Source organism: Anopheles coluzzii, chromosome 2 (genome assembly GCF_943734685.1).
Source record: "Anopheles coluzzii chromosome 2, AcolN3, whole genome shotgun sequence".
Lineage (NCBI taxonomy): Eukaryota > Metazoa > Arthropoda > Insecta > Diptera > Culicidae > Anopheles > Anopheles coluzzii.
This window is the reverse complement of record NC_064670.1, coordinates 98942661-98964032: the sequence shown is the minus strand read 5'-3', so window position 1 is coordinate 98964032 and position 21372 is coordinate 98942661. Positions and strand designations below refer to the sequence as shown.

General features: G+C 46.8%; 3 protein-coding genes across 4 annotated transcripts in view; 2 read left to right on the top strand and 1 right to left on the bottom strand.

Moving 5' to 3' along the window:
* The window catches only part of LOC120949116 (midnolin homolog), a 90512-nt gene extending 81516 nt beyond the window's left edge, over positions 1-8996 (top strand). Inside the window, exons 4-5 of the mRNA XM_049607288.1 lie at positions 4325-6810; positions 6888-8996. Coding sequence (XP_049463245.1) covers positions 4964-6810; positions 6888-7263 — 2223 coding nt within the window. The 5' untranslated portion in view covers positions 4325-4963 and the 3' untranslated portion in view covers positions 7264-8996. The remainder of the gene's footprint in view (positions 1-4324; positions 6811-6887) is intronic.
* Positions 8143-10732, bottom strand: LOC120949117 (microtubule-associated protein RP/EB family member 1-like). Its single transcript, XM_040366142.2, has 3 exons — positions 9977-10732; positions 9756-9894; positions 8143-9679 (listed from the first exon to the last, which is right to left on the bottom strand). The coding sequence occupies exons 1-3, from the start codon at positions 10557-10559 to the stop codon at positions 9604-9606; spliced, it is 798 nt and encodes a 265-aa protein (XP_040222076.2). The 5' UTR covers positions 10560-10732; the 3' UTR covers positions 8143-9603.
* Positions 10733-11764: 1032 nt separating this feature from the next.
* LOC120947541 (alpha-tubulin N-acetyltransferase) overlaps positions 11765-21372 on the top strand; it is a 600156-nt gene continuing 590548 nt past the window's right edge. The window contains exons 1-2 of one of the 2 annotated variants that reach the window (XR_007452150.1): positions 11765-12323; positions 20641-21051. Coding sequence is in view for 1 of the 2 variants with exons in the window: in XM_040362945.2 (XP_040218879.2) it covers positions 20945-21051 (107 nt within the window). In the remaining variant the exon portion in view is untranslated. The remainder of the gene's footprint in view (positions 12324-20640; positions 21052-21372) is intronic. The other variant, XM_040362945.2, reaches the window with a different exon arrangement.

Below are 21372 nucleotides of genomic sequence, written 5' to 3'. Positions count from 1 at the left end.
ACTGGACATCGTTTGACACAGTTTTCTATACTGTACGTGGAGTTAAATATATTTACTATAATTTATTTAAGTAGATCGTAACGAATGCAATCAATTCGTAGATTATTTTCGAATAATATTCAACTTCTCACTTTTGTAAAGCAAAATACATTTTTTCTCGCCCTAAAATACCTCTAAATATTTAATTATTACTTTACAGCAAGGGTCACGGTGCTCAATTCTGTCATGGAACCTTCCATCGCGATCCCAAAAGCCATCACGCCATCACAACAAAAAATGACACAAACCTTCTTGTTTGAAGAAATTGAAAATGAAGCATTCCAAAAAACGGGACAAATTTAAACCTCATTTTCCACGATGACCCCGCTCATAACATTATCCTTTTGTTGTCCGTACTTCCTATGAAAATCCTTTCGTGGAATTAATCCTTCAGGCTCCATTACGCTTCATTTCAAATTGACACGAAGACGAAGTTTTTCTGCTCTTTTTGTGGCGGACGCATCATTTTCTATTATTTTTCTATTCTACAAATAAAAGAATGCCTTTGGCACATTGTTCCTCGGTCGAAATGAACAACAAAAAAGGGCGGTTGCGGTTGTGTTTTTCTCTGGCGATCGCGAGCTGTGATAAAAGTTTATGCTTTATTGCTCACGCAGACAAATACACACCGTTCCGGCTATTCACAATATAATGTCCTTTGTCCTTCCCGCAACGCGTAACTTGCGAACCAAACAAGGGTTTGACTTTTCATTTTCACCTTTTTTTTTTCGCTTCTACCTTATGCCCGCCAGCAAAAGGCTCCAAAAGTCGGAGAAAAGAATTCATTCTTCCTCCACCCTCTGTGCTTTGAGTGTCGGTTTGAGCTACTAACGACTATGCGCCAATGAATGGGGGGAATGAGGTGTTAATTTAACGTCTAAATACGTACGTAAGTAAATGACAGCCGGAACAGCGATCGGCGCCACGACAGCAATGGTCCACGACATTCCAAGGACGGCGGGAGCGCGCGAGCAATAAAGAGCAGGGAGTGAATCAGATTAATACCACCACCAATAGACAGCCGGTGGGTGGGTTTAGGGTGGTTGGTAGTAGCAAATAATACTGTAAAAAAGGAGTGTTGGTAACAGTAATTCTAACCGTACATAATAGTCCCTTCCCTTGTTGTTGTGTTTATGTTGTAAAAGTTTCTAAAGAAAAATCCGTCCCATAAAACACGCTCAACTTCGCTCATCACTCATTAAGCTTAACGAGACACGTTGTGGATTGTGAAAAACGACGATCAAACGAAGAATTGGTTGCAAAGCGGGGTAAACTAAACTGCAGACGAGAAAAAAGAAGCAGAAAATAGAGAACCAACGAGTCTCATACTAAAGTTGTCTTTCTAGGATATAATGATATTGAATGTGGTAGATAAAGAGTGAGAGAAAGAGAGAGAGAGAGAGAGAGAGAGAGAGAGAGAGAGCGAGAGAGGTATATAGAGGAGGCGAGAAAAGGAGAGTATCGTTTTAGTCGTGTAACATAATTCCATAAATCAAAGCAAGAACCCTAAACCTCAGCCAACTTAGATCCTGGGAAGGGGTTGCAATTACAGTTTACAGGTTGTCTGGCTGTATTTTACAGGGTGTGCCTTACCACACTTAATGTCATTAAACTGTGTAACCAATTACTACTAGCAGTCTAAGTGCAGTCTTCATGCACGTCTGTGGATGTGTTATACTTCTCAATAAGTACAGTTTTTAACCATGTTTTTACTTAAAAAAGGTCACTGAATTCGTTCTTTTCATCTCAAATTAATGGTCAACCCTGTATCTGTAACAAGCAACCCCGCACACCCTTATCACATAATCCGCTTCTCTTTATGAAAAAAAAACAACCGAGAACCACTGTAAATCTCAACCTAACGAACAAGAACCCAGCCCAGTCTTGATGGAGAACTTTTAATTACGGATCCGCTTCTATGGGGACACACATTCCCGCCGGTGTCACCGGCCTGGGCCATGGCGGCAGGGGCATCGAACAGGTGTGAGCAACCCCCGCCCTCTTTTGCTGAAGACACGCCACGGGGATATTCCCGGACGGCCCCCGCTGGCTATGTGCAAAACCGTTTTCTTTAATTAGAATCCGGTTCAAGCCCATCTGAGGTTGAGATTTTTCTTCACAAACACCTCACCAACCCCTTACTTGCTTTTTTTTTGTTGCTCCTCAACAAGGGTACTTGTTGGTCTCTCTTTGTCCGTACGGCGGTTACCCAGCGCCCACAGAACACCCGTACCCGATAAAGGATAACAAAGTTGAGTTTTTTCTTGTGCCTGTTTGTTTATTTGTTTGCTTCTACCAGTCGTTGTTGTGTCCACCTGAAGGGTTTGTGCGTAGCTTACACATCCTTTCACCACCGCCGTGGCCGGTAGCCCCCCCCCCCCCCCCCCCCCCCGCCGCTAATTAATAATTATCATCACCGTCACCAGAAGCGTTACAGTCGTCGCCATTTGATGCTGGTGCTGCTCTGTGACAAACCTCACCTTCTTTGAGATGAATTCTTTCACGCTGGTGTCGTCCGCTTTGATGTCCGCTTTGGTGGGACCTTCTTCAACCGGTTCGCTGAGTATTCTAGTCATTCGTTTGGCTCGCCCGCTGGAGGAATGCTTGCCTGGTGGGGGGGTTGGGTTTACTTACGCTTACGCGTTTTTATCACACCTGCCCTGCCTTCCTTTGCTGGTGCTGCTGCTACACCTCCAAGCTCCATACAAGTTAGTGCCTTCAGGCCTTCATAAAACTCAAAATCCTTCGACAGATCTTGGTTTACTTGGCCGGGAGAAGTTTAATGCATTTCTTTGCTTGCCACCCAGACCCTTTCCTGCGGGCTCCGACCGAAAGCATCTCCGGTTCCGGTTCCGAACGACGCCAAAGGACCATCATAAAACACACAGAAAGAGAGAAAGATAGAGAGAGACAGTGAGAGATAGAGAGACAGCGCCGGGTGGTGCCTTGCTGCTGGTTTTAGTTTTTATGGCACTCCTTCCAAGCACCTGTGGCGAAAGAGTCCACCGATTCATACGCAAAAAAAGGAGTTTGAAACCTGAGATCTTTCCGCCACCGCTCAGACAGCAACTCTATTGCCATCTGCTTGCCTTGGAACGTCCTTTTTTTGTTGCTGCTGCTGCTACTGCCCACACCGGACATCCTGGCGCAAGCGTGTGCACACCTTCCCCATGGAGCGAAGCAAAAAGGGCTTTTTATCAGTGTCGTTAATTTTTATTCATGAAAAAACCGCACAAATAATGCTTGCCCCTGTTTCTCTCCCGGAACACCTTTTCGTTCCGTTTTCTTTGGCAGGCTTTTTTTTTTTGTTCATGCCTTTAGAATAGCAACATCCTTTGGCTGGCGTGCAAAGGAAGCCTTCCCAGACCGACCGACTTTACGGTTTTAATGAACAGCTTCTTAAGCTCGGGCTCTTTCCAATTTCCGGCTGGCCGGAGAAAAAGGCCTGACTCATAAAACTCGTGGGGGGGGGGGGGGGGGCACGAGTCTCAGGGTGGGCAATTTAAGATGAGTTAGGGAGAGATGGTGGTAGACAACTGTGTCGTTTCTTAAATTGCGAACAAAATTATTCATCATTCACCGAGTGTTTATGTAATTGAAAGTAATTTTTTAAGGCTTTTGGGAGTTTAAAAAACACACACACACAAGCGTCAATTTGAATTGCAATTGCAGGCCTTAAATTGCTTCCCACAGTTTTTTTAAGGGGGGAGGGTAACAGTAAAAACTGGTGCATATAATTCCGACACGAAAAAAGGGCATATAAATCTTCCCATTTTGCCGGAGTGATGTGCATACCTTTTCTGCATCTTAAAACAAACGAACCGGAAGCTCCTGACGCATAGAAATTAACGTATTAAAACACTTTCAAACGAACTCTGTCCGGCCCGGCACGCAAGATGAGGATTCATTTTCATTCCACGAAACACACGGACGGGAGGGCCGTAAATGTAGGTCACAACTGCTGACTGCTGCACGTACGATGAGTCTTTAGAGCAGACACAAACGTACACACACAGAGAGAGAAAGAAAGTCATCGCTGTGGGATGTTAAAGCCTGTTTGGCTATTTGTTGATAATTAGGTAAATGTCTTGGGCAGCCTACATGCTTGGGTGAAAGAGAGTGAGAGAGAGATCGCACTGGGAGTGGGTGTTAAATGTGTGAATTTTATGACACATGTAACGGAACTACCGTACCATAAGGCAAATCCAAGTTTCATCTCGCTCCTCTAATTCTCGTAGTGCACTGTACTGATGTTTGTTTTCTGTTTCCCCCTTTTTATTACCAGGTCATGTGTTGAGAGACACCCTGCTTCTCTGTAAAGCAAGCAAGAAGCTGATCGTCTGGCAGTGGTTGTACAACCACACCAACGACGACGACGACGACGACGACGACGACGACGACGGTGCAAGACAGTAGCGGGGAGCATCCACCCCGTGGTACAGCCGGCAGCCGCGGTGCCACCGTGCAACCGCCGAAAACGGCGCTCAGCGGCAGCAACATCATACTGCAACGGCGGCATCGACGCGGGCCCTCGCCGTCAGCGCAATCGGTCGAAAATGTGATAGACCCATCCGCGGACGGACGCTCCGGAACCTCGATCGGGCAGCAGATCGCCAACTACTTTCTGCGCATCCGGCGCAGCCGCTCGTCCCACGCCGTCACGCACACCGCCGATCCGACCGGTAGCCGGAACCGGACGAACAGTAGCGGTACGGGCCAGCAGCAGCAGCAGCAGCATCACCATCATCACCATCACCACCACCGTCCAACGTCGTACGGTGGGCAGCTGACGAGTTCGGCAAGCTGCAGCTTTGGCAGTCAGCACGACGACGGTGACGAGGACGACGAGGACGCGCACGTGGAGGAGAAGCAGCGGCTGCACCAGACGGTAACCGTGGGCAACAGCACCCAGCCGACCGCCGGCATGGCCGCCACCGATGGGCAGATCATACTGGCCGCGTCCCGCTTTGCGCCGGACACACCGCCCGCCTACCTGCGCGACTTTGCCAAGTGCGATCTGCCGGCCGTCGGCAAGATCGTGAAGGGCCAGTACTACAGCCTGGGCGTGCCAACGCTGTCCAATCCGTCGCTGCAGAGTACGGCCCTGTTTCTCAACGCCGGCCGCAAGTACCAGATCCTCGCGCAGCCGATCAAAATCAAGGAGGGGCGCAAAAACACGCACGTCGGCCCGAAGGTGCTGATACCGGAGACGTACCCGGGGTACTTCGAGCTGCTGAGCGAGGACGGCCGGTCGACGCGCTGCATCGAGAGCGTGCTGGAGCTGTCCCGGCGGCGCAACTTCCGCGTGCTGGTGCGCGAAACGGTGCGCTGCAACCACAACAGCAAGTCGCTGCACGCGGGCGAAATACTCACCACGATCTCAGACAATGGCAAGTACCTGCAGTGCCGCACGTCCAAGGACGAGGTCGTCAGCCTGCCATTAGAAGCCAAAGCGAAGTTTTCCCCGATCGCGAAGGAGGACAGCATCAGCGGCGTGCACACGGTGCGCAATCTGCTCCAGAAGCGCATGCCGGTGACGGTGCGGCTGGTGCACGGGGCCGCCCCCAAGGGGCTGAAGCAACCGTTCGTGCCCGAGCTGCGGCTGCTCGGGTGCGTGGAGGTCGACCGGATATTCGCGCTGCCGCTGCAGAAGGACATGGATTTGGTGTCGGTGCCGCTGAACGCGAAGATCAAGATACAGCGGGCGAAGAACATGGAGCAGCTGGACCACTTCATCGAGTACTCGCGCTTCCTGGACAAGGCGCAGCGGCTGCTGGTGGATGCGCGCGACCGGCTGCAGATCATCGACCTGAAGCTGACGGACAAGGAGAAGAAGGACTCGGCGAAGGCGGTCGCGGCCGCCCACAAAACGATGGCCTCCACCCTGTCCGGGCTGACCGCGAACGGGTACGTGCTGAAGAAGAGCAGCAGCTGTGATTCGAACCGTTACTCGCCCGAGATTGCGAGCGGAAGTGGTGGTGGTGGTGGTGGTGGAGGTGGTGGCAGCCAGAACGGTTCGATCGCGGACGAGTACGATGAGATCGACCAGATCTACGACTACGTGCGCGGGTTGGCCCCGCTGCCCAAGAATCTGTACAAGTTTGAGGCGATCGAGCCACCGCCACCGGGTGGATCGTCTCCGCCGACCGGTGCCACGACGCCACTCTCGAACGTGCTGCTCGGACCGGCGACGCACCAGCACAGCCTCAAGACGGTGGAAAACATGAAGACGGCCCAATCGAACGCCCTGAACAACAACAACAACAATCACTACGACACAAGCAACAACAATTATTGCAACATTATCAAGTACTCCAACCACACCCAGCAACAGCCGTCACAGCAGCAGCAGCAACCGCAGGCGCATCATCACCATCATCATGGCCATCACCATCACAGCCATCATCAGCACACGGCTTCCAACAGTCTCGAGTCATCGTCCAAGCACGCCCTCAACGCCATCAACAATAACCATCACAGTGGGCACAGTGCGACTACCACCGGGCCGATCGATCACAAACCGATCCCGCCTCCGATCGAGACGATACCGGGCAAGAAGCTGCCGGAGAAGCGGCAACGACCAACGCTGCCGAAGCTATACTTCAAGAGCAGCATTGGGATGCATCAGAAGAGTCCTACACCTGGCACGACCGCGATCAGTCCACTAAGCGGTGGTGGTGGTGCTAATGGAGGCATAGTGCATCATCCACCGATCGCCATCACGCCCAAGGAGATCGCGGTGGAGCCGCAGAGTCCTCTGTTTCACATCCGGTAAGAGGAATTCAGACTTCAAACAAACTCCCAAAAAAATGCAACTCCTAACTGAGTGACTTTTCCCGCCATTTCAGATACAAAAGCCTGAGCAGCCTGCAGCTGGCCGCGACCACACCGCAGCAAGACACCCATCCAGTCACACCGATCTCACCCTCGCCGAAGGGCCAGTCGTCCGGCCAGGACAAGAACCATCTGCTCTCCAAGTCGGCCAGTGCGGCGGGGGCCGGCCCGGGCGCCCGCGAAGGTACGCTCGACTCGTCGCGCAGCGGTGGCCGCACGTCGGGCGATTCGGGCAAGCTGCCGGAGAAGAAGTCCCGCCGCCTCAGCCGGCCGCGCAGCCTCTCGAACCTGGTGTGGGATCTGCGGCCCCACAAATCGTCGACCGAAAAGTCCAAGAAGAAGCTGTACCTGCACCAGTTCGACCGGCAGCAGGGTACGCTCTACCTGTAACGTGTGGATTTTTTTTTCTTTCTGTTGTTGTCCAGATTTCCTTCCAGAGTATAGTGCGGTTTAGTCAAAGCGATTGATGAGTAGAGCGCTGGGATATGTTGAGAAGGTGAAATAGGTGGTGTATGTTGTGTGCGAAGAAGATAGGGCATTTTGAAGAGAGAGATATAGAGAGAGAGAGAGAGAGAGATAGAGAGAGAGAGAGAGAGAGAGAGAGAGAGAGGAAATCCTCCGGAAACAACACAACAGTTTGTGCGCCCAGCTTTTAAAGTCTTCTCCTTCCAAACTCTTCTCCTCCTTCATGAACCTTCTCTTTGGTCCTCTCACAACTCAACTCACTGTGTCTTTCTCACTTGTCCAATGTGATCCATGTTGTATGTGTGTGTGTGTCTATGTATTGTGTAATAGTAGAATGGATTATAAACAGCAGTTAGTAGTCTAGCTTCCTCTTCCCCCCAATGTAGAGGTAGACAGTAGCCGTAGTAGTGGCAATGATAGTAGTAGCGGCAGCAGCAGCAGCAGCAGAACGTGTCAATCCACAGATGATTTGCTCGATGTTTAGACACAACACCTACAAGAAAGCAGAACGGATAGTAGGAAGAGGATAGTAGAGATCGGCAAACGGTACCCGTCAAATGGCCAGCATCTGCAGTAAACGGCACGCTTGTTATTATTGTTGTTGTTCGGGTTCGCTCCACAGGGAGCTGCAAGTAACAAGATTCCAATTGGAAAAGAGCTTCACACAGGGAGGATCGTGTGATTAGTACCGAATGGACGAAAGGCTGGAATTTAGTGTATTAGTAGTAGTTTTTTTTCTCTCTATCTATCTTTATCTCTCTCTCTCTCTCTTTGGTGTTTATTTTTGTTCCCTCCCAAATGTTCTTCTTTCAAACATTCGTTTTCAACTCCTCAGTTTAGTTTGCTATTTAATTTTATTTGCCATCGTCGTCGCTAAAGGCTGTGTGGTGTTTTGAGAAACGTTTCAGTTTACAAGTTTAGTGCATAGAAGTTTAACGTGTAACGCCGCTCGATTGGGGCTCGATTTGGTCGAGCTTTTCCCGCTCCTCTTCGTTTGAATTAGGCTTTCAATTAAGTGATTCGGTTAGAAGGCGCACCATAAAGCGCATACAGTAGTAGGAGTAGTAGAAGTAGTAGTAGTACATTTGTACACACTCTGCCCCGGTGCACACGACCGCGAGACTATGGCTTTCCCGCGCGCTTTCCAGTGTGCAAAGGAAGGAAGAGACCGGGGGCAGGAAGACTCGAACGGACGAACGAACGAACGAACGAATGAAGTATTTGGTGTGTGTGCGTTGTTTTAATTCAGTTTAATTAACGAAATCCCTCTTAATAGACGCCCTGTTTCGGGGGTAGGCAACAACCCGCGCACACAGGTGCAAGTGCATTTCCGTGTTTGAAAAATCCAAGTTCGCTTGCTAATCGACTTGCAACAGGTGTACGGGGTGTGTAAGTGCATCTCGGCCACCTGTCTGCAAAACGGCAGCAGATGAAATTTTTATTTTTCAACACATAATTTCTAAAGAAAAAAGAAACTACCCACACACTTAAACACATTAAAAGAGAACCAAAACCGCCACGAACCACACAATGTGCGACAATCTGGATACAACAGTGCGTGTGTTAGGAATGTGTGATTGTGCTTTTTGTTTTTGGATTAGTGTCTTCTTGTTTGTTGTGCATAAGATTTAGTGCTCTCCCTTTTCATTTCGTCTGCCTCACTGCTCACTACTACTACTAGGTCTGCTTACACTGCTAAGTAATTGATGATGATGATGATGACGATGATATCCTCACCAGAGTGGTTGAGGAGGCAGAACCTTCCACACGCTAGGTGTGCTAGGTGCCGCGCGCTAAGGAACAGTCATTTTAGTTCTTAATTTAAGTCACTATGAATTAATCCCCCCCTCGTTCTTTTTAAATAAACAAAAAATGCTCTATCAACAAACAATGCGAGTGAGAGAGTTTTTGTTGCGAAGTTTTGTGTACCGAAAATGCATCCCGAAAGCGTCCTATTCTATGATTTAGTTTTAAGTATTGAGAACCACATTTAAGACCTCTTCTAATGCATCCTTTAGCGTACTTTAAAAATCACCATAAAATATATATCACACTATAAAAGTCAACTGAGAGACAACGTACTTAAAACATCTCTTCCAACCTCTACCGGATTTTATTAAACTGCGTATCGCATATGTGTAGCTGGCTAAAGCAAAAGCAACACAACACATTAACTAATTAATAAACAATTTAAAGACAATTTGATTCCAATAAATTAACACACTAAAATAAACTAAAATGGAAAACGATAACAAAACGAACAAGCTATGTGGAGGCATACATAATCTCCTTCACCTTCGCACACAAACCATCCTGACTGTCCTCTGGTTGCTCGTTGATGCTGCAAGTAGTAAACAATAACGGCATTAGTATGCGATGTCACTTTCTTACTGTAATCTAAATCAATCCACACTTACTAATTCTCGATCAGTACCAGCTTGTTGAAGTAATACTCGCGCGACATCTCCACGTTCTGCATTTGCATCGCTAGTTCGTTAATCTCCGCACTGAGCGCACTGATCCGATCGTTCGTTTTCTCTCCGCCGGCAGCTTGTGCTGTGCAGATAGCATTTGATTTGTTATCGATACTAACACTCATCTAATCCGCTTAAACCACACAACTAACACTCGCACTTACCTCCAGCAGCATCACCAACTCCACCTCCAGCAGCACCCATTTTCTCCTCTGCCTGCTTTCGTCCCGCCGATCCGTTCGTGTCACCCGCCCGCTTTACCGGCCGACCAGACGAAACCGGCCGAGCCGGTCCAGTGTTGAGCCGTTGGGTCGGCCTGAGCGTACTCGGCGTACCGTACCCCATCGGTGCATTGTTTCTCGCCATCTGCGGATCGTACTCCTTCCCATCGTAGTTGGCATCGTAAAACTTCTTGAACCACTGCAGAAACTCAAAGTTATCCTGAAACCGGCCCTTGGCCAACCGATCGATCGGTACGGCTTTGTTCACCTTCATCTGGTTCAGCGCGTTCTGGAACATGCGCAGATTGTTCAGGAAGTCGTGCTCCACGTTCGTGCAGAACTTGACGCGCCTCAGCGCCAGACAGCCCGGAAACAGGACGTCCATCAGCTGGCAGTAGGCGGCGCCGGTGCACAGCTCCTCCACCTTCTTAAACTCGGACAGCAGCGTCCGGTTGACCCAGGCCAGCAGCTCGATGCGCGACAAGTTCTCCGTCGTCTGACCGGTAAAGTGTACGTTGACGGCCATTTTTAATCACACGGGCCGCAGAAACGGGAGGACACTAATTAACAACGGCGATGCGCGAGGTTTCACGATTCTGTTTGCAGTGAAAACGAACGGGACGATCACGGGCAACGCTTGCTGAGCTGTTTTGTGCAGGGCAATGGGACAATGGTGTACTGTATCGTTTGATCGTGGTTAGGTTCAAAGTAGGCAGGTATATCTCTCTCGTTCTCTCTCTATCTCGCTCTCGAAACGATTACAAGTCCTGCTGAGAGACTTTTCGACATGCGGGATTTTGTAGTTTTCAAGTGAGGTTGGATACTTTCATTGAAGCTCGTACAGAAATACACGAAAGAAAGAAAATTAATATGATTGTTTTTTAATGATGGCATTTTAACAAGCAGTTTTATTTATAAAATAAAATCTTTTATTAGTGTTTAAGATTGGAAAAAAATAAAATACTAAAATAACGTGTAGTTTCGCTCCTTGCTTCACGTACAGCGACGCGCAGTGGTCAGTAGCCGAAACTGTTTCAGTTGCGTACGAGAAGTTGCGTGACACATTGCGCCTACCAGTACTCGCTCTCACGTTTTTCGGTGCGTAGCTGCTGAGAGAATTTAGTACTGCTGCACAATGAGCAAAAAACCGGTATTAAATATAATGTTTCAAAAATGTCGAATCTTTCAAACCGCAGTAAGAAGCAGAAGCATAATATTAACTAATATTGGGGTCAATGTATCAAGAAAACAAGTTAATTGCTCCTTTGAAGGTAGACCAACAAACTCTTACCTAGCCGGACGTGGTTCTATTCATAGAATTGATTGTGTTGCTGTGACTAAAAGTAAGCCAAAGATGTTATTAGACTGTTGTTGAACCTAAGAGTAAGATGAAATATTAAAAAAAATCTTTCTTTCACCTCTTTGGTATTGAGAAAATTAACTTAAAATAATATTTGATGACTTGATGAAGTTGACAAAGAAATAGTCATCCATCACAATGCACAATCAATTTAGCAAAGGTTAATTCACGCCAACAAGTGTAGAGATAATGTAGAAGTACTTTTTTCTAACAAAAATTCAAGAAGCCCAACAAGAACCATTGAACCGAAAGAGCGCCACAAATGTGACGCACGCCTGTTGCCTGGTGTCGCCTAAAGTTGATCACACACTGTTTTCTCAGCGGAGAGACTCACCTTGCGTAGGGTCTCGCGCTAAGCCTTTCTCACGCTGCTCTTCAGTTTTTCTCAACAGCGTGAACCGTGCGGACGCAAAGCTAATTCGCTCCCCCGAAGAAAGCCGCTCAAACATTTCTTGGGAAAATTGTAACTGGTGACTTCCCTTTTCTCTTCTCGTATGTGTGTGTGTGTTTGTAGTTGTGTGAGTGTTTGTCTGTGCTCTGCTAGCCAACACAGTGTGTGGTACTAAGGAAAATTCGTTCAGTGCGTAAGGCGTGAAAAATCATTCCATTGCCGTTGGGCTTACTCGCTCCCAGCGCTTTGTGGTGCGTTCACGCTCTCGTGTGTCTGTGCTCCGTGACATCATCATCATCGTCATCGCTATCATCACCAGCAGCAACAGCAGCATCATCTGAGCGCGTTTGCATACATCGGTGGTGGTGTAAAAGAGTAGTAGGCCGTGCCGAAGTGACCGGGTTGATCAAATCGTGCAAAAGCGTTACTGTGAAGAATTTTGTGAAAATTTTGTATTTTAGAAAAACTGTTTTCAACCACCAATAAACTACTCACGGGTGAACAAGTGAAGAAGCTGCCGCAGACAAGCGAATCATCTGGTAAGTTCCGTTTTCCTAGCATGCTCTCTTTCATCATCAAATTTTCCCTTACACGCGGTAGATATTTTTACCAGTCAAGATGTGTTTAAGTCTTTTCCCTTCTTCTACGACACGCTCAATGACGAAGAGGAAAAGGTTTTTGCATACAAAGAAGGAAAGAAATGCCAGACAGTCAGCATTCCTTCCACTCGGGCTCTCCAAACACAGTCAGTCCGGCAGCCATGTTCGATTTTTCCTCCCAGCCCACTTGGATGCTGTGAACGGGGTGGAGCAGGCCCACAAACGCGCCTACCGCGGTCTACTTCTTCTTGTCACCTTTTCGCCGGCTTTTAAGCGTATAAGGCGCCCAGACCTCGTCCTCACGATGAGTATTGATTTTTCCTGCTCGCCAGGAAAAAAGCCCTGCGAGAGTGCGTACCTGCTGGAAACTAATTTCACTCGGACAAATGCGAATAGAAATGTCAACTTGCTCGAGGTTGGGTGAATGTGTTGTCGTCGTTTGATAACTTCCAGCAGTTTTGCCCATTTCATGCCTGACGCCGCATCTAATTACACGCAAGTCATGCCCGTTTGGATGTTTCTCGAACCATTCTACCGGGGGCCCCCCACCACCAACCCGGCTAGCAAATGGCCATGTTGGGCTGGCGCGCGCGCCAACGCAGACACTATCGCGGGTTTCTTCCGCAAAACCTTGCGTGTGCTGCCAAATATGGTGATGCGGTTGCTCTTGAAACTGTCGCCGTCCCTTCAGCGTCGCCCTGCTGTTGACCATCGCTCCACAGCTCCATTCCCGGGCCCCGGATGGTGTAACCCCTTTTAATGCAAAATCAGTAGATCGGAAACAGTGGATGACTTGTGCGGGGATGATGCTGACTCGTGCGTTTCGTCACGACGCCAGGGCGTCATGTTTGGAGTGATCGAACCAGAGATTTGCTTATTTTGCAGTTGTGTATTTTATTTACATATATTGCTTTCCTTCACGGGACGATCGGCGTCTTGGTCAGAGCTCACCGCAGCTTGTTTACCTTGTCGGGAGAAGATCACGGAACGATCGAAATGTGTCCGTGTGGGAGAAGTTTCTAGTATGGATTGCAAGACGCTGACTGCATTCTGGAAATGTTTGGAGAGTTTTCGACAGCCATAACAATGCAAAAAACACCGATTTGAAATGATGACTTGAAGGAATTTCTTTGGATTGGAGCTCCATTAGTCATTACGGCATATACATCCATATATGTAATGTATATCTGTCACATTATCAGCATATTAAACACACATCCTTTAGGTGATATCTGTGATGAATACTACTTTATTTAAATGTATCCATATTAAGCATTTTGTCACGTTTCTGGATTGTTTGCAAATGCACGATACGTTTTAAGGTCATAATTGAATCGCCATAAACCGAACACCCACGAGAGCCGATGACTAGGACGTCTAACCCACCTTCACACTGGGAGGTTCAATTCGATCGATCGATAAGTCTAGACTCCAGGCACCGATAACACCCACAAAGATATCAAAACGGCCTGCCTGGTTTGTCAGTTTGAATTCCATTTCTGGTAGTACTACTACTTCTGCTTCTCAGTCTCTATTTAACAACAACAAAAAAACATCCACAAATGCGTCATGATGAATCAAAAGCAATTCACTGGTAACACTGGGCAACAGATGCGTTACCCTCCCGTACCCGTGACCCGGATGGCCTTGGCCTGTTTAGCAATTAAAGCAGCTTTCGGGCCGGGGAGCAGAGAAGATCCTGCATCCGCCTTCCGGTTTACCTCGCGAAGATACACCAAGATCGTGACCACCTTACTACCGCTTAAACCAGTTTGCCGGATCGAGCGATTGTCGTGTTGCAGCGGATGTGGTGGGCACACTTGCTGGTGGTGTTTTGGAGGTTTATTTGTGTTTTTTTTTTGTTATTGCTCTTTCGTTCTCTAGCCACATAAGCGAAAACACCCCATGACGTAAGCGCAACCTTCGAGCTCAATCAGCGAACGTTTACGCCAGAATACCGGTTTATGCTTCAATGAGCGGTGTAGTAAGCCATGAACTGACGAGCCAACGGCCCACTTCTTTTGTTGATGAATTTGGCAAAAGTACGGTAAATGGGTGTGATTTTGTTGCGTTCGTTCGCGTGGTTTACTTTCAAATTTTGGGAAGTTGATTTAGTTTAATGTTTGGGACCTGAACTGATACCGAAAACATTCATTTGGCTTTCCAATACATTTTATCTTTTTTTTTATCGATTTAAACACTTGCAATCAAATGTCAATTTTTTTTCTTTTCTTAGTAGATTACTCTTATTATTTTTTATATAAAAGGTAAAATCTTTCTTTATTTTAAGACTTTCTTCTAACATTTAGGGCAACATAAAACACATTAACCATTCTCCATCTCAACTCGATGCCTCATCTAATTCAGACCGATTGCAGTTGTATTAGTGAAGCTGTTATAGACTTCAGAGAGAGAGAGGGAGAGTAAGAGCTCGAAAAATCAGCTGAAAGCGCATCATCAGATGCGGTGGCGAGTATTGTACGGTCCAAAACAGTTACCTGCTCCAACATTAGATTAGTCGGCGGAAGCTGTTAACATCGTTCGACAGACAAAACATACCGCAACCGGTAAGCGGATGGGAAAGTACAACAAAAGGCGGTGGAAAGGTATGGAGGGAAGAAGGGTGGCTCTCGGCCCTTTTTGTGTACGATTGGAGTATTGGAGAGTGCGATTCCCCCTTGTTTGGGGATTGTTTTCGAAACCACCATCACCATTAACGCTCTCCACAAAGCAACACACACAAACGATACAATGGACAATTAGGAAGAGAGAGAGAGCGATGGAAAGTAAAGAAGAGAGAGAGAATGTGTGTCGGCATTAGAAAATTGTTTGAAGAGACAGAAGAGCGCTCCATAAAAATCGCATGGAGCAGATGGGAATGTATTTCGCTCTAACAATCTCACGGGGGCTCCATCAAACTGTTGGAGTACTCTCTTCACTCTCTCTAATCTCAAGAAACCATAGGAGATGTATGGGATAGTGGGGCAATGGGTAATATTTTTATAAATCGATCATACATTTCTTGAACGACGCATGTTGTAGTACTAAAAATGAATATTCTTTATATTAAATTTATGTGGATCAGTTAAAAAAAAGTGTTTATAAAATTTTAAGCATCGATTTGGTTCACAAGGTGAAGTTGTTAGTTCAATGTTGGTGTTAAGAAATTGTGTTTCCTTCTTCATGGAATTCAATTTAAATGTAATAGAATTTCCTTTCATTTTTCAATCCTCTTTCAAAATAACAACTAACAACTATGACCTAGATCAATCTCTCCAACAAATTAAATTGTAAGCAAATACACTCAACAAATTGCAAGAAAAGAGAGTCTCCTCTGTGCCCCACGCTCCCTTAATACACCAGTCAAACCGCGTTGAATGCCGTGCACTAGTTATTTCGCTCAAATCGTGTTGAACGTCCCAGGCGGAAAGGTTTGTACTTCGCCGCGAGCACACGGGCTCCGTGTATTAGAAAGCGCCATAGTGGAATTTTAGTGTGCTACCCCTTTGTGCTACAGATGCTTGTAGCCTTTTTCTGTGAAGCCTTGTGAGCCAGACACCGCAACAGTAGTGTGCTGTGAACAGTGAAGTGATTGTTACTTTATCGTAATTTTGTTTGAGCAGGAAGATAAGCGGATTTTAAAAGCAAAAAGAAACGACAAATGCAAATGCACCGCAAAAACCACTCAATTACCTCGTGACGGTGTGTGTGTGTGTGTATCTGTCTGTGTACGCAAGCACGCTAATGTGTTGGAGTGTCGAACCAGTGGGTGTTAGTGATGCCGCACGCCGTACTGCATTCGCTGGTGTTGTTGCCACAACAACCAACAAGCAGGCAGGAGGCGCTGGAAAAGTCGCTCAAGACGTTTTGTTAAGTTGGTGGAAAAATCGGTTCCCTCAGAAGTCGTCCTACATTTCGGTGTCCCACCCCTGGGATAGAGGGAAAACAACGTTTCGAAGTTGGAATTTTTATGTGTTTGAATGTTGTGCTCCCCTTTTCTGCGCTCGGTAGTGTTGTCTCTAACGAAATGTTTGGTGTGGTTGTTGGTGTGTGTTAGTGTGCAAGGGTTTCACCGAAGGGACGCCCAATAGCGCCCGGTTGCCGTCGGAATGGTCTGGGGTTGTTGTTATTTCGTACCGGGGGTACATGGTCCCTTTGCGGTCTTTCACGCCCCCGGGGGTATCGGGTTTCAATCACCAAGCCGCGGGGCGACCAGGCAACCAGGGAACGAATCCTCGTGACTCATACACCCGGGCGAGTCTTGTTGGGTTTGTTGGATCAAATAAATATGAACCACTGTTGGCTCCGTTGCCCCTTACTTTGTGTGCGGTGACTCACGTACCTTCAGACGGTTGGACGGGATTTAGCCAACCGTAAGGAACGTGCCGGACCGAGTCGTCGCCGTCGTCATTACGTCTGCGACACACGCGAGAAGTCATGCAATATTGGGGTGGCTCCGAATAACTATAAATCTTTCTTTTTCCACGCCAGACGGATCGCTAGATTGTTGATTGGGAGTGTGTTAATGTAGCGGATTGCGTTTTGCGAATATTGTCCCCATCCCCATCCGTATGGTTTGGTATTCTAAGCTCCACGTCATTTACTGCAAACTTGGTGGGGAAAGGTGACAGACGTAGCAATGCGAAAAAACAACCAAAATAAACAAGCAAACAACCAACCGGCACCACCGTCCGTTATCTCGTCTGAAATTCCATGCCAGCGCTATCATGCCGTGCCGTGGTCGTTGGGGCAGTGCGCGAGCGCGTTATATTTATCGAGCCTCTCCTTCCAAATGCCCTTGGTGCACGAATGAGAGTGGTATAAAAATAACAAAAACTCCCATATGCAGTTTCTTGAACAACCGTTCTCCCATTGCCCGCGTTTCATCTTTTTTTCCCCTGGACTAGGGCAGAGAAAAATAGGCTTTTCCGACTTTTTACCGTTGCGGGGGATGAGTTGGGAACTCGTGGCGTGCAACAGCAGCGGAGAAACTGCGCCTTCGCCCCACCGGTATTGAGTACGGTAAAGATTATAATAGACCGCACAGTTGAATGTAATTAAGATCTTGGGGTGGAAAATAACAACGAAAAAAGGTAAACACAAACACCGCCAGCTGTAGCTTCTTCTTTCGCTCCACTGATATGCTCCAACGCCACATCGGTTTACGATTAATGAATACACACAACACAGACAGTGGTACGGAAGGTACGAGAGGGTGAAAAGGAAAATTTACTACACACGCTTTCACTTTTCACCGACCTTATCTTTGGATGATTTGATTATTATTAGCAAGGCATCATCAAGCGAACCTTTTCTCCTATTATTTATTTATTACCGCGAAAAGAGATTAATCGCTAACAGTGTGTCATTCAACTCGTAGTAGTGAAGAAGCTGTAAGCTCTGTAAGAAGAAGTTCTCACTGAATGCTTCAGCCAACCTCAGACACGTATGCAGATTGCTGAATGCTTCTTGAGATATGTCTGAAGTAGCAGCTAGGCGTGTGCTGAATGTTGGTCAAGTGGAAAATGTCTTCTCCTCTGCGGGTTGTGCTTTAGATACCATCGACCACTGAAGTGGAATGAACCAACATCTAGAGCCGCAACCTTAGGCACTGTAGCAACCATCCTCAAGTACTCGTCGTGGCATGTCTTCATCGTCTTTCGCCTTCTCGATCAAGTGCACTTTCCCCTTTAACCGACGGTTGGATATTCAATACCATTCACAGTGCACTTAATGCTTTGCCTAATAAACCGCCGTTTTGCATCGGCATCAAATCCGGAAGCTGTGCAGCCAGCTGGAACACGCGCCGGCCTTATAAGGTAGCGCTCAGGTCAGGTGCTGCAGTCGGAAACGACAAGCGTAAAAAAACACAAGACGACGACAGGTTGGTTTCCATACCGGTCATGCCCGAACGCACAAGACGTTACGGATCGCTGGCCAAAGACAAGTAGTAGTCGATAGATCAGATTTGATCGGGATGTATCTGAATGGCAAACGCTACACAACCCGGGGGCCGTTTAGTGTCAATCAATAGGCAATGGCTTCCGGAAAAATAGATCCTCTGATATCTATTGGTTGGAAATGGTAGCATGACTTTTCTATGCTACACATCACACTCCATGCAGACAGCAACCTCAATTGTTCTGGATTGCTTTTATTTGGGAATTGGGATTGGGTTGAAGTTCGACTCAAAATGGTGTGACCTCCCCCTGTGGAAGCTTCACAGTGTTGAACTTCTGTTCTGTGCCGAATTATGACCTCCTTTTTTGTATATTCCTGACGCAATCCGGAACTAGAGTAGCAGCACGAAAACTGACGAGTTTCAAGCTCTAGCCAACCAAATAGACAACTCAGCTCCAAATGCCACAATGATGCAGTAGGTTTATTCATCCACGCAAGCCAGTAGCGCAACAAAACAGTTCCCCCTACCAACAGACCCCAGCTCATTTATGTCATCATTTGCTTGGTAGTCGGCAAGTCGGCGACTTATTTGGACGTGATTTTATTTCCAGCTGCGGTGCGATACTAATTAACATATCCATCACCATCGATCCGTGCTCATCGTGGGGAGGTTGTGAAGTAGCGTTTCTTACCGTTCCGTTACGTGTATTCCTTCATAAATCCACCAGCAAGTCTATCGATCGCAGTGCTGGGGGAGCTACTGCGAAGAACCTTTATTGCTGGAGGGTGCCAAAAAAAAAACAAAAAACATCATCGTAGGATCGATTAATGAAAGTAGTAAAAATGTCCTTCGCTTAGGGTAAGGAAAGGATTTCACTTTAGGTCACCCACCCCTAAAGGTAAGGTGTTGAGGAAAAAAGCAACGATAGGGGAAATGTAGCATGACTCCTTCAACTTGACTCTTTGGGGTGTGCTCGAGTGCTAAGACGGAGCTACAAGACTACTAGCTACTTCTCCTTCAACTTGATTTGGTTCGTTCGGTTGGTTTCCTTCAAGAAATCAATATGAATTTGTATTTTCTGGCATTTTAGCCCTCTTGGAGTATCGTTTCTTTAATTTATTTCCATCAAATGTTTAATGCAATTTTTTTAGTTTTCATTTTAGAAACACAATTTCTACTATACCACCCCGGACCAGATGAAAGTTGAATTAATTTCCTTTCTCTTCTTGCACCACCCTTTTTTGGAAATGGTGGTCCCCCGGTGTCCCTCGGCCATCGAACGAGTTCAAGTTCGCGTTTTTCCCGATTTGTGCATTTGCTCGTTCGTGTGGAAATTATTGCATCATGTCGGGCTACGGCCGACAGCATCGATGACCGCAGGTGCTACGCTATAACATACTTTCCCTTTTTCTTTGCGCCGTTTCAATGTTCCACCGCGCGAACGCGAGCTCGAATCGAATGGTGTGTAATTGAAAAATGCATTGAATTTTAAAGCAGAATGGGAAAAAGAAGGAGTCTCACGAACAGCACGACGAGTTTATCAGACAAAGTGAACAGTGGTTTAAGAAATGGATGAATGCTTAATCGATACTGTCATTAGCCAACTTCCAACAGAGCTTTAATGCGAGCGAGTCAACACAATTATTCGGGAATTATTATGCTTGTTCTTGGGATTTGGATTTGTGATTGATCCATTGGGGCGGTCTTATTAGTGGGGTGATTTTGTTACATATCGCTCCGTTGATCCACCGGACCAAACTGGATCAACCAAACTCTGGAGAGCGTTCCGAAAAAAAGAAGAAAAAAAGCTCTCACTACCTTCACTTTACTCATAATATCACTCGTATTACGTTTGAATTGATGGCTTAAATATTCATGAATGTCACCCTTTGCTGGGAAAGAAGGGACGACGCGTTATTGTGTGGCGGGCCGGGAAAATCGGGTCAATGGACGGGTGCGCGATGTTGTGGTTCTCTTTTATCCGCAAATGGTGAAAAGCAAGCGGACCGAAAGCGACAAACACACGCTCTCGCGGTGGGTCCGATGCCGGTAGGCACCTGTCGTAAAGTCAGCCAAATGTAACGTAGCCAAGGTTGTAGGGGGGAAGGTTTAGTTGCTGGACAAACAAAAAGGCTGTAGCACCGGAGCTAGGGAAAGAAAGTGGAAAGGAAAACTCATTTTTCTAAGCTTTAATAACTTTTACGATATTTTTTTTGCTCCATTTTCATTTCCATTTCCTTTGCCTTAGCCTGCACAGAGCACTGTAGAGCACAGACGAATGTGGTTGATGCAGAGAGTGAGTTCATTTTCTCATTTCCCGATGTGTTTTTTCTTTTCTTTTTCTTTGCATTTCAGTTTCAATTTGTCGTCGTTAAGTGAGGAAAGAATTCATTCTCCTCCCAGCTCGAAGTATTAGGACGGTTCGCCCGGGAAGCTACCGGCGCTAGACATCGCAAACGAACGGAGCGCAATCATTTGTGATATTAATATTTACCTATTTATTACTACTGCAAAGCTCTACTGGTCTAACTGGCCTTTAGTGAGACGCGACGGTGTTTGATTATTGGCAGTGTGTTGTGAAGTGCGCGTGAAGTGATATTGAACGCAATCGGTGACTAATTGTGTGACTAATAAACAAACAAAAAACCATTCCAAAATCATGGAGTTCCGCTTCAACATGCATCCTCTGTTCCGGGCACGGATTGTACGGATAAATAACTCGCTGCTCCCGACCGGCTTCGTTGCACAGTCCCGCCGCGTTGCACTGTAAGTAGTAATTTTATAAATATCCCATTTTTTTTATTACATTTTTTTTGGGTGATTGCCTTTCTCACGGTTTAGTTTCACGTCACAAACAACGAAATCTGCCAAATTAGTTTCATGCTTACTACCAAATTGAGCGCCCCGCGTCGTGGGCAGCAAATTAGTCTTTCATTCCTCGGATCGGAAAGTTAAGCCTATTCACTTTTATTACACAATTTTATTCTACTTCCTTCTTTGCTGTTGACAATTGCGTTGATAGCTTTTGCTGTTTCCCTTGCTTTCGGTGTGTCCACCTTTCTGTGAAAATGATGGCGAAATTATAAG

Excerpts from the sequence above, each read along its gene's own strand:
- LOC120949117 (XM_040366142.2), bottom strand. The coding sequence starts at position 10,559 with ATGGCCGTCAACGTACACTTTACCGGTCAGACGACGGAGAACTTGTCG. Across the intron at positions 9,895-9,976 it reads AGTTGGTGATGCTGCTGGAG|CACAAGCTGCCGGCGGAGAG; the intron begins GTAAGTGCGAGT and ends CTATCTGCACAG. Across the intron at positions 9,680-9,755 it reads CTGGTACTGATCGAGAATTA|CATCAACGAGCAACCAGAGG; the intron begins GTAAGTGTGGAT and ends TACTACTTGCAG.